Source organism: Scomber japonicus, chromosome 23, assembly GCF_027409825.1.
Source record: "Scomber japonicus isolate fScoJap1 chromosome 23, fScoJap1.pri, whole genome shotgun sequence".
NCBI lineage: Eukaryota > Metazoa > Chordata > Actinopteri > Scombriformes > Scombridae > Scomber > Scomber japonicus.
In genome coordinates, this window is record NC_070600.1 from 9,821,861 (window position 1) to 9,838,697 (window position 16,837).

Consider the following 16,837-nt stretch of genomic DNA (forward strand, 5'->3'; position numbering starts at 1 on the left):
AGCTTTGGTGATTAAATAGCAAATTAATCTTGTCTAAATCTTTAAATAAACATCTTACAAAACTTTTATTTTATACTAATTGCTTTATTTTAATAATGCAAACTATTTTAAGCACAAAGTGATTCAATTTTAGACTTATTGCTTCACCGTTGCCTCCATCGATTTATATTACCTGATCCCTGCCATTACTTTATTTTTTCACTTTCTGTCTGCTCAGTGATATAAAACTGCTGGGTCAGCAACAGTCCACTCTTTATGAACCTGGTAAGAACAACTCCTGAATACTTTTAAGTTCTCCAGTTTAAGTACAGTCTCTGCACTCAGCTGACTTATTGGTGATTAGGCAGCTGAAGAAACCTTATTTCTTCTCAGAAAAAAACACTTGAGTTGGCCCAACAGCAGCACTATGTTTTCATGAACCTCCCTCCTGCTCAGCCATCCATTATAATTACTGACAGGCATTGGATTTTACTCTAGTGAAGCCTTGATACTAAATCGTTACAACAAACTCCAGCGCCTCACCATTTAGGAAGTTCTTCCTATTGCATTTGTGACTGAACCACTGAGGCAGACGTATCTAAATGTGTAGAGCTTGAAAAGAACGTATTGCAGGGAGCTTTAACGTTTCATCGAGCGGGATAACAGATAATGCGATCATTATACAGTACAAGTAAGAAAAGGTAAGGAAATATTTTTGTGTACGTGCCTGGATGTGCATGAAGAGAATAAAGTCAGTGGATGACCTTTACAATACTTTGGATCAACCTAATGAAGCAAAGGAACATATAATTGAGCTCATTTTAAACACAAGCTTGTGGCTACTTAGATTACAGCAGATGACCCAGTTCTGCTCTGTAGCTGACCCAGCTCCACTATATAATGGTGTCTATTATACATGATGCCTGCACGGTGTAGTTATTTTTCCATCATGCATCATCAGTTTGGAACCCATTGACCCATCCAATCATCATCCATTTGAAAGAAGAGAGGAACTACAGCAGAAAAAAAGCAGAACAAAACAGGTACTCCAATAAAAACAGTGTATAAAAGGGGATCTGAGATACAGACTAAAATATATTCTCAAAATGGATTTATAGCATCATAAATTACTTGTGTGCCAAAGAAATATGTTCAGTACCTCCTGCCTGGCATTAAGTCACAATTCATGTCTCATTTCCTGATCATAATTTTTGCCTTGACATCAGAACAGCGGGTACACTGATAGATGAGTTAATGCTAAAGGGCTGCCTTGATTTAAATTTTCTTTGTTATAATGTTGTCATGATTTAAAACATTATATACAATAAAACAGGCACCTGGTCACAGGGATATTTGCATTATCTGACCCTCTCACCAAACACCACATTGATATACTTTAAAACCACAGATTACATTTAATGACTGCATTTTGAATGTTAAATACGCTTTTAAAAACAAGTTAATTGGTTAAATTGATTTTTATGATGTTGTGACTTCTTTCTCCGTGCCTTCATTTACCCCCCCCTTCACATTTCTCGCAGTCCATGCTTAGCAACAATAGACTGGATAAGATTAGACATGTAAAACTATTCATTAAGATTCCAGAAACTTTTAAATTGAGGCAAATAAGGTTAGGCAACTAATTCATTTTGACAAAGTTTCTAAAAGATGGCAACAAAAAAGGCAATATGAATTACTGGAATAATATAAGACACAAGCCCCAGTCTTCAGAGTTAAAATCAAAGCTGTAATGTACCCATTCTCTAACCAGCACTTAATAACTTCCTTTTTGCTGTGCTACATGGCTCTGAGAAGGGTTATCTTGTACTGTGAGATTATAGGGTACTGGGGTCATCACTACAAGGCGGTCTGCCCTCTCCCCAGAGTGACAGCTGCAACCACATTCTCTAAAAAGAAGTCAAGCATTTTCTCAATGAGCGTTGGGCTCAGCCAGGTTTGTGCCTTGTCACAGATGCCGTTTGTGATTGTCATGGACAGAATCTCATGGCACAGCTGAGGTGTGAAGAGTATTCCTACCGGTTAGGAGCGAGTCCCTACCTCAAGACAAGGTGTCACGTTTCAGGGTAAGATAGAGTGTGAGACCGACAGATGGATTGGTGCGATTTACATTCCAAATCTCACCTATGGTCGTGACCTTTGTGTAAGGAAGGGCCGCCAAAAAAAAAAAAGTGAATTTTTCTTCGCAGGGTGTCCTGGCTCACCCTTTAGAGGTAGGATGAGCATCCTAAACATCCAGAAAGAACTTGGAGTAGGCTTGCTGTTCTTTATTTAAGAATCAGCGGAGGCGGTTCGTGCATCTGATTATGATGCCTGCTGTGGACGCCTCCCTGTGGAGGTGCTCTGAACACGTTCAACTGGAAGGAGACCACAAGGCAGACAGAGTTACATATTCCATCTGGCCTGGGAATGGGATTCCACAGGAAGAGCTGGAGGATGTTACTGAGGAGAAAAACGTATGGGCTGCTTTGTTAAGTCAGCTGCCATCACTACCTGTCGTGTACTACAGAATTCTCAGATTTGAGAATAAGGAAACGGAGTGTGAGAATAAGTGTGTTTCGACAGGTGGATGAAGTATACCATCACAGGTGTAACTAAGAAGCAAAATGGTTTAGGATACAGCATTCATAATTACCATCATTCTATACAGATAATGCTACTTTTAAATAAAACACCTGTAACCGAACCACACAAACTACCCTCTCGCGTCCACCGTAAGTCTAAAAAAGAAACAATGGATGAATGATTAAACTGTGTTGTTGCTTCGTCGTGACTTGACAGCAACCCAGGTACACATTGTACTTGTAATCCATCCTCTAAATATTTGATGTTTTACAATGTCGTTTAGATTGCAGCCCCAACACACAAGCAAGCACACGCACACTCCTTTCGCACAACACACACAAACACTCGCGTACACCTTTTTTTTTTTTTTTTTTTTTTTTTTGGCAGGCTCTGTCACAGTCCCTCACCTCCACTCCTACCCCTGGTTGGGGAATTAGGCCATTTCCACTCATGAAACTTTCAGTGGAGCTGACAGCAAGGCACGAAGCTGTTCTTGTCTGTTCTATTCTGCCCTCTTCTATTGTCCCATTATTTCTTGCTTAAATGATACTTATAAAATACAGTCCACAGTATGCATCTTAGTTGGACTGAAGTGCTGTACTTGTAAGTCTTTGTGTTCATAAAAGAAATCAGCAAGCAGCATCTTTGTGTGAGTATTCCAGTGCTTTCCTAAACCAAAGCTCAAAGGAGAATTCTCTGTTCTTGAATCATGAGTGCTTACTCTCTGTGCAAGCACTCATACACTGACCTTGGTTAGAATGTCTTTGTTAAAACAAGCTATTAAGTGTTTTGTAAGGTCTTTCTTTGCTATTTCGCTCTTTGTTCTCGTGCTCTACCGACCTTACTTCTGAATTACAGATAAGTTAATGGTTGTATAAGCTACGTTTCAACAAGAGCAATTATTAATTATATATAAATATCTTCCAAAACAGACTGCTATACTTTTTTTTTTTTGATAAATAACTCTAACCCTCCATTATTCAACACAAAAAAGAAAGATATGACCAAAAAGTGTTTGAGTCTGCCCGTAATAAACAGAAAGACCTTGCCCTTTGCCACTGAGCCTCTGTGTATGTGTGTGTGCGTGCGTGTGTGTGTGCGTGTGTGTGTGTGTATGTGTTCCAGGGGAGATTTTAACCTGAGTGTTGTAATGTCTCCACTGTGGTCTTCTCTCTGCGGTGTGGCCATCTGTTCAGCAGCCCATTCCAGCACAAGACAGCACTTATTCTGTCTTTCCCTCCATCTCTGTCATCTTCTCTCTCTCTGTCTTGTGGCTATCTGCACTGTCTTTCTTGCCCTTTTTCCCTCATTTCCACCATTCTTCTATTATATTGCTTTTTTTTCTCTAGATATCTATCTTTTTTTTCTATCACTGTTTTGTCCATTTTGCCCTGTGTCTCTTTCTCCCTTTAGTCTTCCATTCCTGTCTCACTGTTTCTCTATTTGTCACTATTGATCTCAAGAAAAAGAAGGAGAAACGGAGAAAAGAAAGACACAAGGAGGGATGACGTAGATTGGAAGACACACACTAACACACACACAGACACACACTTCTTCCCCACAGGAGGGCAGACAGAAAGACAGACAGACAGGGACCAAATTATCCCTGTTGCGTAGAGCATGAAATTAGCAAGTAGCACAGTGTGGCAGCATTAGCATGGCTGTTAAAGAGATACCGTGACATTTTCAGGTTCTGAAACATGGTCTCTTTTTTTTTCCATATGGATTGTCACATTTACCGAGCAGGGAGCTATTTAGTGTTGTTAGTGACCATGTTTAAAACCATTGTGTAAGATGTGTTCAAGTGTGTCAGTTCCTGGTGTGAAATTTGGTAATTCACAGCAACACGGATCAAACGATTAGCAAACAATTTGAGATTAAAGAGCACCGGCTAAACAAATCAAACAGAAGTAGCCAGTTACAATTTGTTGCTTTCATTTTACATATTGACATGTAAAGATTCTTGTTACTTAGATGTGGCTTTTCTTTGCTGCTCTTAGTAATAAAGCTATTACTTCAGTATATGTTCCAACTCTAATATGCTGCTGTCTTCATTTTCATTAAGCTTCATCTCATCTGAAGGTGAACTTCTCTTTATAAAGCATATTTTTAACATGCTGCATTTTTCCTAATGCCTTGTATGACCTTCCATAATGCATGCAATTTAATGTGAAATGAAGGAAATATGTGGGATTAAATTAAATCCAGAGATAGCACTGATAAGATGTTGATAAGAAATTAAAAGTTCATGGTGAGGTGACATATTTGCAGCTACCCAAAAATATTGTGGTGTGTTTGTGAATGACAGAACCTTAAACTTTAAAAAAAAAAAAAAAAAAATCCCCAACTACTGAGAAACCAAATATTAAAATGAGGCATAGCCTTGAATATTTACACAGCAGATTCATTCTTCCTTCCAGTTTTACTGCCAGAAGCAAGGAAATAGCTGTTGATTCAGTGAAAGTAATACAGCCCTTGAGCTTTAATTTCTTTGACAGGATGGTTTAATGAAAAATAGAATTGTTGCTCTCAAGTAAAACCAAGAAAGAGATAACATTTTTACCTCAGTCCTTAATTCAAACCCACTCACAAAGTTGTGCCAAAGCCAGTTATCAAGCTACACATAGGTTACATCATGCCTTCTTAAATGAAAGTGAATAAAACACTCACCTGCCAACTGAATAACTGGATGTGGAAGTGTGTGCATGTGTGAGAATGTGTGAGTGTGTGTGTGTGTGTGTGTGCGTGTGAGAGAGAGAGACGGAGAAACAGATTGTGCAGCCATCCCAGGGGGGAAGTGGCCCCTCTCTCTTTTCCTGCCTCTCTGTCTCCTATCTGTGGTAATGGTTGGCCCCGTGGTCATTCCAAACAATAAGGCAGGCCTCTGTGGACAGGACCTGGTCATACACACACACACTCTGGGTCTTACTGTCATCCATAAATGCACTCACACTGGTGAGCAACAGTATTTCTCTCTCTCTCTCTCTCTCTCTCTCTCTCTCTCTCTCTCTCTCTCTCTCTCTCTCTCTCTCTCTCTCTCTCTCTCTCTCTCTCTCTCTCTCTCTCTCTCTCTCTCTCTCTCTCTCTCTCTCTCTCTCTCTCTCTCTCTCTCTCTCTCTCTCTCTCTCTCTCTCTCTCTCTCTCTCTCTCTCTCTCTCTCTCTCTCTCTCTCTCTCTCTCTCTCGCGCTTTTTATCCTCTCTCTCTCTCGCATGCTCTTTTTATCCTCTCTCTCTCTCTCTCTGTCACATTATCAGCATGAAGCGGACATTGTAAGTGTCACAATGGTAACATTTATTGCGTTATATATTATTAAGTTAATGTACCAGGCTGGATCACATTGTTTCTAATTTTCTTGTCAAGCATATGTTTCCTCTTGTATTCATACACATGATCTTCATAGTATATTCTCACATTACAAATTACACCATTTTCATTTTTTCCCACCAAATTCATCTCACACATAAATAGAGCGAGGTTGAGCCAACGCAGCAGGGACTAATTCCATGGCAAGGTGGGAATTCTGATTTTATTATTTTTTGATGCTTTCCCCCTCTCCGATTAACCCCGGCGCTTGGTAATTTAAAATGTAGCCTTAAAGCAAGACACATTGGAGGATCACACACAGGGACAAAAACCTATGCTTAAGTGGATTTCAGTTTTATTTAGAGCTAGAACACGATCTATCTAAAACACATCCTTCCTTTCTCTTTTATGGAATTATATCATAACCTGACTTCTTCCATCAGTCTTTTTTTTCTTCTTTCATTTAAAGCGAGATCCCACATTGTATTTTAGAATTCAAAATGTCTCTTCCCTGCCATATGTACCCCTTTTCCACCGCCAGGAGAGTTCGAGGGCCGGTTTCTAATTTCAAACCAGTTCTTTGCATTTTGAAACAAACTGTTTTTGCCTGTCTTGAAAAGTGAACCACTTACGTCAGGGGCTATGATCGGGATTATCGTGATCAACCAAAACCAAAATGCAATATGGCTCTTCTGACTGCACAATGGTGATGCTTTTGAACTGTTGAATTGTCAATTTATTAAGTTTCAGTATTTTTTCAGGCAAGAAAGTAAACATGCAGATTTCTGATGTGGTCAGTTTATCCAAATAACACCTGTTTGGAAATAAGCTGTAGCACTTTACAGACATGTGAAGCGGCCGCTAGTGTTACACTGTGTTTGGTTACCCATTAGATTCTGTGAACTACCTAAGTAGAAGTACCTGATATGTTAAATACATTTAACAAAGTACATAATTAAATGGACAAGTCAGTGCATAAGAAGCATTTTAATGTTTTTATGCAAAAAATTACTTTAGTTTAAATACTTAAAGTAAGTTTAGCTGGTAATACTAAATTATGACTTAAACATGCTTTTAAATGCAGGATTTTTACATAACATGAATTATTTTTACATTGTGGTATTGATAGACTTATTTTACTTAAGTAAAGGATCTGAGCACTATTTCCAACAATGCAGGTCATAGAATTTGTCGGGTCACCAAATACAGTGTAACACCAGGTGAAACAGCCGTCAGTCATGAGTATTGAGAATACTTCAGTGTGATCAGTGTGGTGGTAATGTCATACTTAACCGTTCATTTAATAGGCGGTATGAAGTATATATACGAGAGAAGCCGTTTTATGGCGGGTGGCAACCAGCGTTACGGTGCATTACCGCCACCTACTACGTTGCCGTGTGAAGTGCTTGAAGTTGGCGTTAGCATTGCTAGGAAACTGGAGGCGTGTACAGTTACATAACCACTTGGCTCTCTAGGCTATAGAAAAGCAAGCCTGTTCTTAGAGGATTCGCTAGTTGAACCAACCAACTATTAGTGTTTAAATTCCCCACACCCACACTGTACACATAGCTCCAGCCCCCAGGGATGAATGACAAGGAGGGATACTTGTACAGCTCGTAGCAGTTAATAACAGAATCACGCTTATTCACATACAATATGGAAAGAGCTTTAAAGTTAGCGCTCAAATGCCAGCGCTTCCATCATATTCCATCTGTGTAATTATTACATCAGTTTAAATCTGCTACTTTCATATTACATCACTCCACAGCACCATTGCCTTTTGACCTTGTCTGGACACGGTTCGTCAGAGTATCGGGTTAGCCCCACGTCAGGCCGCTTTGTTTCGGAAGGATGAGACGTTTTGACTAGTCAGACAGCCAACACAGCAGTTTAAAGACGCTGTGACATTGCAATACTCCCTCTCACTCTCACTGTGCATTCTCCTCCTCTGTTCACCTCCTGCTCTCATAGTCTCCTTACCCTCCACGTCTCTCATGCACTCCCCCCCTTTACTTCTTCTCCTTCTCCCTACTGACTCCTCTCCCTTCACCCCCATCGCCCTTTCTCCCCCTCAGTCCCCAACTCAAACCCCCCAACTCTCCCTACTTTGATCAGCGGCGCTTGTCAGTCAGAGTCTTGCCTGTCTCAGCCAATATGGCTGCCCTGACACAAGGGGAGGTGGAGGACCAGGCATAAAAATGGAGGAGGAGAGAGGTGGAGACAAATTTGACGGAGTCACCTTGACTGTCATGACAAACTTTATTTTGCAAATCATAATGATGAGAAAGGCTCGAGTTGAAGCATGAGCAGCGGCGAATGGATGGAGCAGGAGGGAGGGAAGGAGTGTTAGAGAGAGAAATGGGTAGTAGAAATAGAGAAAGAAGGATGGGTGGTGGGATAGAGGGAGAAAGATGTTGAAGTTTCAGGCTGTAACATTTGTTTTCATTTACAAAATGTAGCTTTTTTTTTTGTATATTCTAGTTTAGACATAGGACTGAAACTAACAGTTTTTGCCATCATTAATAATGTGTTGATTTTTTTTTTCCTTGACACAAATGCCTGAAGTTTCCTTTTCTATACATTTATGGAAAGAGTTTTACTTTATGGGAAATGTTCACTTTGTTGCCAAGGGCAGCATGAGAAGATTAATATAACTGTCATGTCTGTAGTGTATGTATTGAGGGAGTCATTTACCATAGCTTAAAATAAAGAATGGAAACAGGAAGGAGCGGCTAGCTGGGCTTAGTAGAAAGTTCAAAAATACACCTACCAGCACCTCTAAAGCTCACCAATGAATACATTACATCTCTTTTAATGTGTGAACAAACAGACATGTAAAAATAGTCAAGTTTTAGTTTTACAGGAAGTTACATGCTCAAACTATTTCTTGTTGAGCCACAGAGGCTATTGACTTCAAGTTAGCAGTGGATCGCTATGGAAATGATTGGAGGCAAATCAAAATATCAATATTACTGGTTGTTTTTGATAAAGATGAATGATTTTTCTTATGTGTGACATTTGCCTCAGTCTTATTAATGAGAATGAGAAACACAGGAGCGGTTGATAGGTGTTTTGTTGAATGAGACTGAGAGAGGTGAAGGATTGTGAGAGCTAGAGGATAGATGGAAGGGGTGATTGAAAAAGAGCGGCAGAAAGAGAAATGGATTTCAGAGTTTCACAGAGTTCACCGTCGCCCTCAACTGTGAACTCGCACTCACACACACACACATATACACACACACACACACGCACGTAAACTCGCAGAAGAAAGGAAATTAAAACAGTGCAAATCTTCGGGGACTGATAAACATTGCGCTCCCGTGTGCCAGTCATATACTCACTCATGTGTGTTTGTGTGTGTGTGTTTGGATTGGAGCTGCAAGGTTAGACCAACAAGCCAATCACCTGCCAGTTTACAACTCACATCACGCTCCGCTTCACTGTTCACAAACCTCTCTCTCTCTTTTTTTTCTTTCCTTCTCACCCCCTACACTATACTCTCTCTGTATTACTCAATTTATTTGTTTCTCTCTCTTTCTCTCTCTCTTACTCTCTCCCTCACTTACAAATGCACTCTCTGTTGGGAAATTCTGTAAATTGGTTTAACTAAGTGGGAGGTAAAGTAAAAGGAAACCCAAACAACAGGAGATGTTAAAAAAAAAAAAAGGCAGAGAGGGATCAATCTGTCCAGGAGAACACAAGAGAAACAACAATGAAGTAAAGAACTAGCGCTGATGTTTTTCTTAAAGATTACCACGACGTCTCTCTGTTAAAATATGTCGACATACTATTAATCTGTTTATTCCTTCTTTCCTTCCTGTAGGGAAATTCAATTATCACAGCAGAAAGGCAGTTTCTGTTAATTCCTGCTGCCTAATTCCTTTCAGTTATGGCAAGGCCTCAATCTTATACACAAATGAGTGCTGTGGTTAAAGAGCTGTACTTGCAGTTAATTTAAGGTTACATTACCCAGATAATGTGGAAATGAGTAATACTTGTCTCTTTGTGTAATTGAAATCCTTGTAAATTAGTGGACAAATCTGTTAAACGTGGCTGAGTTATTGCAATGTGTATAGCCTTGAGTTTTTTTTTTTTTTTTTTTTCATACACATACCTGCACCTAAAAGACCACAGCGTAATATAGAATTAAAGAGACTGTTTCCTTAAAGCCAAGGTTGTAAAATGTAAGCCTATTTGAATGCAGCGTTGCATCTTTGCAACTACTTACTATCAAAGTAGACACATCAGAGAGCACAGTTGCAGAATAATTCATGACTCTGTGCTATTACTAAGAGTTTGAGTGTATTCATGTGTGTTTCCTCCACTCATGTAAATCTACATGTTGGGTCGTGCACATGGAGGAGATTCATGAGTGCAATTCCACACTTTAATTCCATGAATTTTAAGCTAAAATAACATATGTGGGTACGTAAACCCCCAGAATGCTTTCTGACAAGCATGTCAGAATGCATTCAGCAAAGCTCACATACTACATTGTGTCCCAACCTTTAAGGGGGCATATACTTCTAAGTCACTTGCATTCAAAGGCCTGGGTAATTATCCTCCGTGTGATAGGGCTCTGGAGAAAAATGAATAGAACAAGGAGCATTTCATCCTTTTGTCTCTCTCTTCCTCTTTAATTCCCCAGCTCATTGCAGAGTCATAAAAAAGTGAGCCGCCAAACGTAACGAGGGGCTGAAATAAAAAGCCATGCAAAGAAGAGAGGATTTGTATCTTTCTTTGTCTCAGTCGCCCTGCAAATGCAAATTTCTGGTTTTATATTCTGTTTTTTTTTTTTCTTCTTTTTTTTCCCCATTTCTTGTCTCAGTTTTTGTGTATACAGCAGACTAAATAAATCATGTAAAAATGGTTCTAAATGTTTCAAATAAAATGTGTTGAAAAGCGAGAGCTATTTGAGGCATGGCCTGAAAGCTTTTCCTTTACATTCTCAATCTTCTATTTGAACAGTGCATATCTGTCATGGAGGTATTTGTTTTAAGGCGGTGAACTGTGTTAAACTTACTGTATATCAACATGTGTGCTTAACATTTTCATCTCTCTCTATCTCTCTTTCTCTCTAGGCTGAACCAGAGGGTTTCTCCCATTTCCATCTCTATGTGTGCGCTGCATTCCTGGTGAGGTGGAGGAAAGAGATTCTTGAGGAGAGGGATTTTCAGGTAATGTGCACACAAGACACAGGGGGCGCCATAAACCTTTGTGTTCCCTCTTCAAAAGTGGGACACAGAATGGCATGCACGCATATGGTTCACATATAAAAACATACACACTTTTGATATCCAGCTGGTGACCCTAATGGTGATATGCTTTACATCACTATATATTTATGTAAATTCATCCCAGTTGTCCTGATTGTGTGCAAAATCCAAATTAGCACAGTCCACCACACTGTTATTGTAGAGTTCTTCATGGCCTACATCCTTCTCCATTACCTCCCTGGTCATTAACTGTGAGGTTCAAAAGTCGTTGTGAGTGCATTAGTAGATGACAGTAGACAGCTGCCAGAAGGTGACTTTGGTTGCCAGCTCACTGGGGGACCTGACTTCTCAACAGTAGCAACACAGTCTGATATCATCACATACAAACATCATCTCTGCTCTTTGGCTGCCCCCTCCTCTTCTCTTCTACTTTTATCGGTGCACTTGATGGTTTCTCAGTTATCTATTCTGTCTCTTTCTGTTCCTTTTGATACCTTCTTGTGTTTTGAGATTTTTACCTTTTTCCCCTCCCGCTTCTAACAGCTCTTACTTTACACATCAAAAATCTTTTTACAGGTCTTGGGAAGTTCTACCCCAATATGTGAAAGAAGTTGTATGAAGCCTTTTGTGGCTCCAGAGATGGGCAGAGTCTGATAAATTGCCTCAGATGTTTGAGTCAGCATCAGTTGGGGTGAAAACTACACATTTGAAAGTGGAAAAAATATGAGGGTATGTAGTTAGAAAGAAGTGAAGTTGGTAGCCTGTGCTTCATTTCTGCTTGAGGCCAGTGGTTTAAGGCTATAGCAGCCTCTACCTATCATTGTACAGTCTGGGGTATTAAGCCAAGTTGCAATGTTGGTAAAGTGGGCACCAAGTTTTAACCTAGAAGAAGAAGAATGCATGAAATCAAAACAGACTATTTCTCTGATTCTGCTAGTTATGAGTCAAACGAGCAGCCCTGACCCACCAACCACATCCATTCAGACTAATGGACCTTTGGACAGAGCTCTCTTCAACTGCTAACCAATGGATTAATATATTAACTTGTAGTGATGAACAGGTGTACTCCAGGACACTATGAGTTTAGATACTCTTTAAGTATTCCTTTGCTTTCCTCTTATGTCTGTTCACTGTTTATGTGTGGTTTTGAATGTACCTATTTTTATAGCACCCTTTAATTCAGTATGATCTTCATTACCACACATGCAAGCACACATTTTCCCCATCCACATAGTTTTACTTACTGGCCGGCATGCCATACAGACTACCAAGTGGTGCGCCAAGGGCAAAGTATCCATCCTCATGAAGATGAGAGGAAAAGAGGAGGCGCACAGGGAGGAGAAGATCAGAGTGGCAATGAGAGGGTTGAAAGAGTGGTTGGAATAGAAAGAATAGTTTTTATATTGAGAGTACATTCATAGAGTGGACCTTTTATGTAATGTTATACTTCTGTGCCGTGATACCAAGAACATTTTATTGTAAGCTCTGTTACATTTGATTAATACAAGGTAATACACTGTGGGCTACAGTCTGCACATATTTGAGGCTTTAAGGCTACCAGCACCTTTCAGAATGGATACAATGACAAACAAAAGGACTGTTATATTATCAGTTTCTTAATAAATAAAAGCAAAAAGGCCTTTTAGAAGTTGATAGCAGAAGTTTTTCACAGGGTTTTCCCTGAATCAAAATGTATCCTTCATAAAAGATACTTAACATTCAGGTCAAAATATAATTAAAGCGTTCTTCTTCAGCACTGCCACTTGCTAATAAAGCCTTTTCCAAACAAAGTAGGAGTTCTCAAATCAGAAAAACAGCGAGTAAACAATGCTGTGAATGATACCTTGGACATCTTGACACCACACAGCAGCTGTACTTGTGAATATTGCCATTATGCTGTGTCTTTATTGATTAAAATCACTGTGGGGATATATTATTCCTCACTTGAATGTGGGAAGACTCTCAGCACTTCACTGTTGCTGCCCTCAGGCAGGTATATTGAAGAACGACAGATAAAGCCAATGCACTTACAACTAATAGAAGGGTGCTAAAATTACATAATGTGTGTTCCTGACATTGACATTCAAGTACCCTACTCCCATCTTTTGTGTGATTAATCATAAGAAGTGTTCAGAAGTGACAGCAGTCAGAGGGTTAAGGTTCTAAAGAACTCAGGTTTTAGATGGAGGCCAGTTGATTAAAGCTGATTCACTCACTGAATCAGACACTGGAGGCTGTCAGGAGTTTGAAGATGAGACATCAACTGACTCATCTGTTCTTACTTTCATACTCTTCTCACCCCACCCCCACCCTCCTTTCCCCCCTTTTCTCTCACTCAGGTCGAAGCTTAAATAAGATTGCTACTTTTTGTTGGATTCCATTTCAGATTGAATTTAAGGTGGTTATAGGCTTTTTTAAGTGGATTTCTGCAGCGTTTTTTGAAGCACACACACAGAAAAGCCTCGCTAACCCACTAGACAGCTAGGTCAGCTTAATTTTGTGCATGATCAGAATGCGCACATGCACAAATATGAGAGAAGCTCACATTATTGTGGGGGGAGAATCAACCTCTAATCTCTGCGTTTGAAACTTTCTCTCCTCGTTTCTTATTCTCCTCTCTGCTTGTTGTAAAAGATTTTCTTTGCTGTCTGACAAAGTTAAAATGATTAAAAAAACATGCCAGCTGTGGCTACCTCCAATGTGTTCTCAGCCTTACATCTCACAGTCAGTACAAACTTTCCTGCAGTGGTAGCTCTGGAGTCTGGACTCCTAAATGGAGAAGCATACATTATACATATTGTATACTCTTCATGAAGACTACAGGAAACTTGCCACAGGCTGTAGATACTGTAAACTTTCAAATGCAGTATAAGCATTAACCGTCTTATAGTTACTTCTAACTTTTCATAAAATGTTTTATCACATTTTTAATAAGCCTCATCTGCTCCCATTTTTATTTGCTGTTGACGCCATTTGTTGTTTATTGTAAACCTCCATGTTTACCTGTTGTCTTGATAAATTCAGGATTGTTTACATCTCCACAGCACTAATTTCATCAGTGCAACAGTCATGCCATACACGCTGTTTCTCTTGTCATTCTCAGGAGTGTGCTCTCTCCTCAAGACCCAGTTACACACACACACACACACACACACACACACACACACACGCACACACACATTCATAAACAGCCAAATGTCATCCATGTCATTTTCCTCTGCCCAGCATATAGCAAATGAGCTCTCATTCCCTATTTGTTCATGTCTTCACAGGATGTCTGTTGTGTGTGCTTAATGGAACACAGATGTCCTTGGTGTTTGTGTCTCGCTGAGTTTGCATGTGGTGCAGATTCATGTATATTCAAATTCAAGATCTGAAATTACATTACAAATTTGCAAATGTTTGAATTTGCTAAGAAAAAAAAAAGTAACAGTAAGTGCGCACGCAGTTGCGCTTTTGGCTTGAGCTGTAGGAACCGTAAGAACAAATTGTTCTTCACAAATTGATCGACCAAACATAATAAAATTTACTAAGTATTTTTTTGACACAGATTAGTGTCAGTGGGGAAAGAGAAAAGCAAAGATTTCTTCTCTTCTCAGCTTTAGTGGTTTAATTCCAAGAGATTTCTGCCTCTGATCCACTGAGTCTCAGAGTTCAAACGTGGGCCTGCCAGGTTCTTAAGGGCCTGTTGAACAGCTCTTATCTCCCCCCCGCTTTACCCAGCAACCCTCACAGCCTCCCTCTTCTCTCATGACTGCCTTTTTTTCCCCCTCCTCCCTTTCTATCTTTCTCTGTCGCACTGCTTCCCTCTCGATTAATATTGCTAATTCCTTGGCACAGTTTTTGCTGCTCTTGCTGTCTCAGATTCACAGTTTATTTTATTTTACTGTGTCTTTTGGGTTTTTTTCTTCAATTTTGTCTCTTCCCTCCTAGATTCTTAGAAAGTTTTGTCTTTTTTTCTGTGTCTCAAAGTCACTAAGTCTTGTTTAACCCAACCCTCCCTAACTTGCCCCCTCATTTTTTACATCAGTAGAAGACCTTTTTTTTTATTACAAAGGTCACATACATGATACAAATAACACTCTCATCCAGCTTCAGCAAAATTGTGAAGTCAGCTCAATGTCATCCATTACTACCTGGCTAATTTTAGCAGGCCTTACACTGACACTGCAGACATTGCCTTCAAATTTGGAGCAGGCACATCTTAAACTTACCTGAGTTAAAGGCACACTCTAGAGATTTACTCCAGCACCTCCAATGATACATGAAGTGGATTTAAAAATCAACACAGCAGAGACCAAGATGACATTCCTCTCGTCTCTCGCCATGGGTAAAGCTCAGAAAACACTTCATCTTGCAATTCCAGTAATACATCTCAGTAATAAACAACTATTATTAACAATTAACTCAACTTCATATGTAAAATTGGTGGAATACCCCTTAACATTTGACATTCAATAGATGCATAAGCACATTATAGTAACAAAACTGACGTGCAGAAATGAGCCCAGCACATTCATGAAAACATACAAACACATGCTTCAAGCAATATAATAAAGGTTTTCAACTCGTTCTCATCAATCTACTCATTATTATACCGAGTCGCTACTCCAATTTCCTCAACCCTGCAGGCTAACTAGACTTGTAACAGCTAGTTGGCACAGCACAACATTAACAGCTCATTGTTTTGTATCATAGCTGCAAATGTACTGTTTAGATTGATTTTTTTTTTCTGCTTTGTCGGGAACCCGTAGGCCTCTGAAATACATTAATAACTTATATTCTGGTTTGAATACCTTTTCAATGACTTCACCACAAAGCTGTGGAGACCTTTCCAGGTGTGTGTTCAAACACACAACCGGGATGTGGAAACCAAGAGCTAGCTGTTCTGTTAAACGGGGGAACTTTTACAATATTTTAACACAGAATCCTCTAAATGTGCTCAGTCACTGCCGTCACTCAGTGTGAAAAGTGGGAGCTAATTTTCTTTAATGTAAAATGTTGAATGTGAGGAGCAGCAGTGTATGACAAACTGCTGGCGACTTACATGCTTGGGGTCCTAAGAGGGGAAAAAAGCAAATGATTGATTCACTTTAATAGTTTTAATTAAAAAATGCATGCAAAAAGTAATTTCAAAGGATAATTCATGCATTGTTATCAAACATAGTAAAGAGAGTAACTGTGAATCTCCTCTCCTGTTGGTGGGATTGGATTGGTTAAGCCGCTAAATGAAAAGCAGGAGGAGTATGGCACTCCCCAAGCAATCTGCCTTCCACCGTTCCACCTCAGCTAGCACACTACTGCTAACTGCAGGCCTGGACTGCATGGATAAGTTAGCTCATACACACACACACACACACACACACATTTTCATGCATTTTCTCTGTCACTCAAAACCGCACACTCAGAGACACTACAAACCCAAACATGCACATAAACCATTCTCTCTGCCCCCACGCACATATTGTAGCATTTTATTCACACATTTGTGAATCACCTGTCACACACATTCGACACACAGGCAGCACACACAGTAATGGGCAACTGCTGAGATATTATGCAGCTGTGTGCACTGCTATTTTCAGGTGGACCAGCACAGTCATAGCCATTTCCCATTAGTCTACTGCCTGAACACACCCAACAGGGCCACTGCAGAACTGCTTCTAAACGAGTCTGAAAAACCTCTGCACTGTGATTTTTAAGCCTGCATATGTGGATCTGTACAAGGCCCTGGAAAGTTGAGAATGAACCAGT

General features: G+C 39.8%; 1 protein-coding gene across 2 annotated transcripts in view; it reads left to right on the forward strand.

Annotated features, from left to right (window-relative positions):
* The window catches only part of tbc1d22a (TBC1 domain family, member 22a), a 123,726-nt gene that overhangs the window by 88,641 nt on the left and 18,248 nt on the right, over window positions 1–16,837 (forward strand). For both annotated transcript variants that reach the window (XM_053313981.1, XM_053313980.1), the window contains exon 13: window positions 10,949–11,044. In XM_053313981.1, the coding sequence (XP_053169956.1) occupies window positions 10,949–11,044 (96 nt within the window). The remainder of the gene's footprint in view (window positions 1–10,948; window positions 11,045–16,837) is intronic.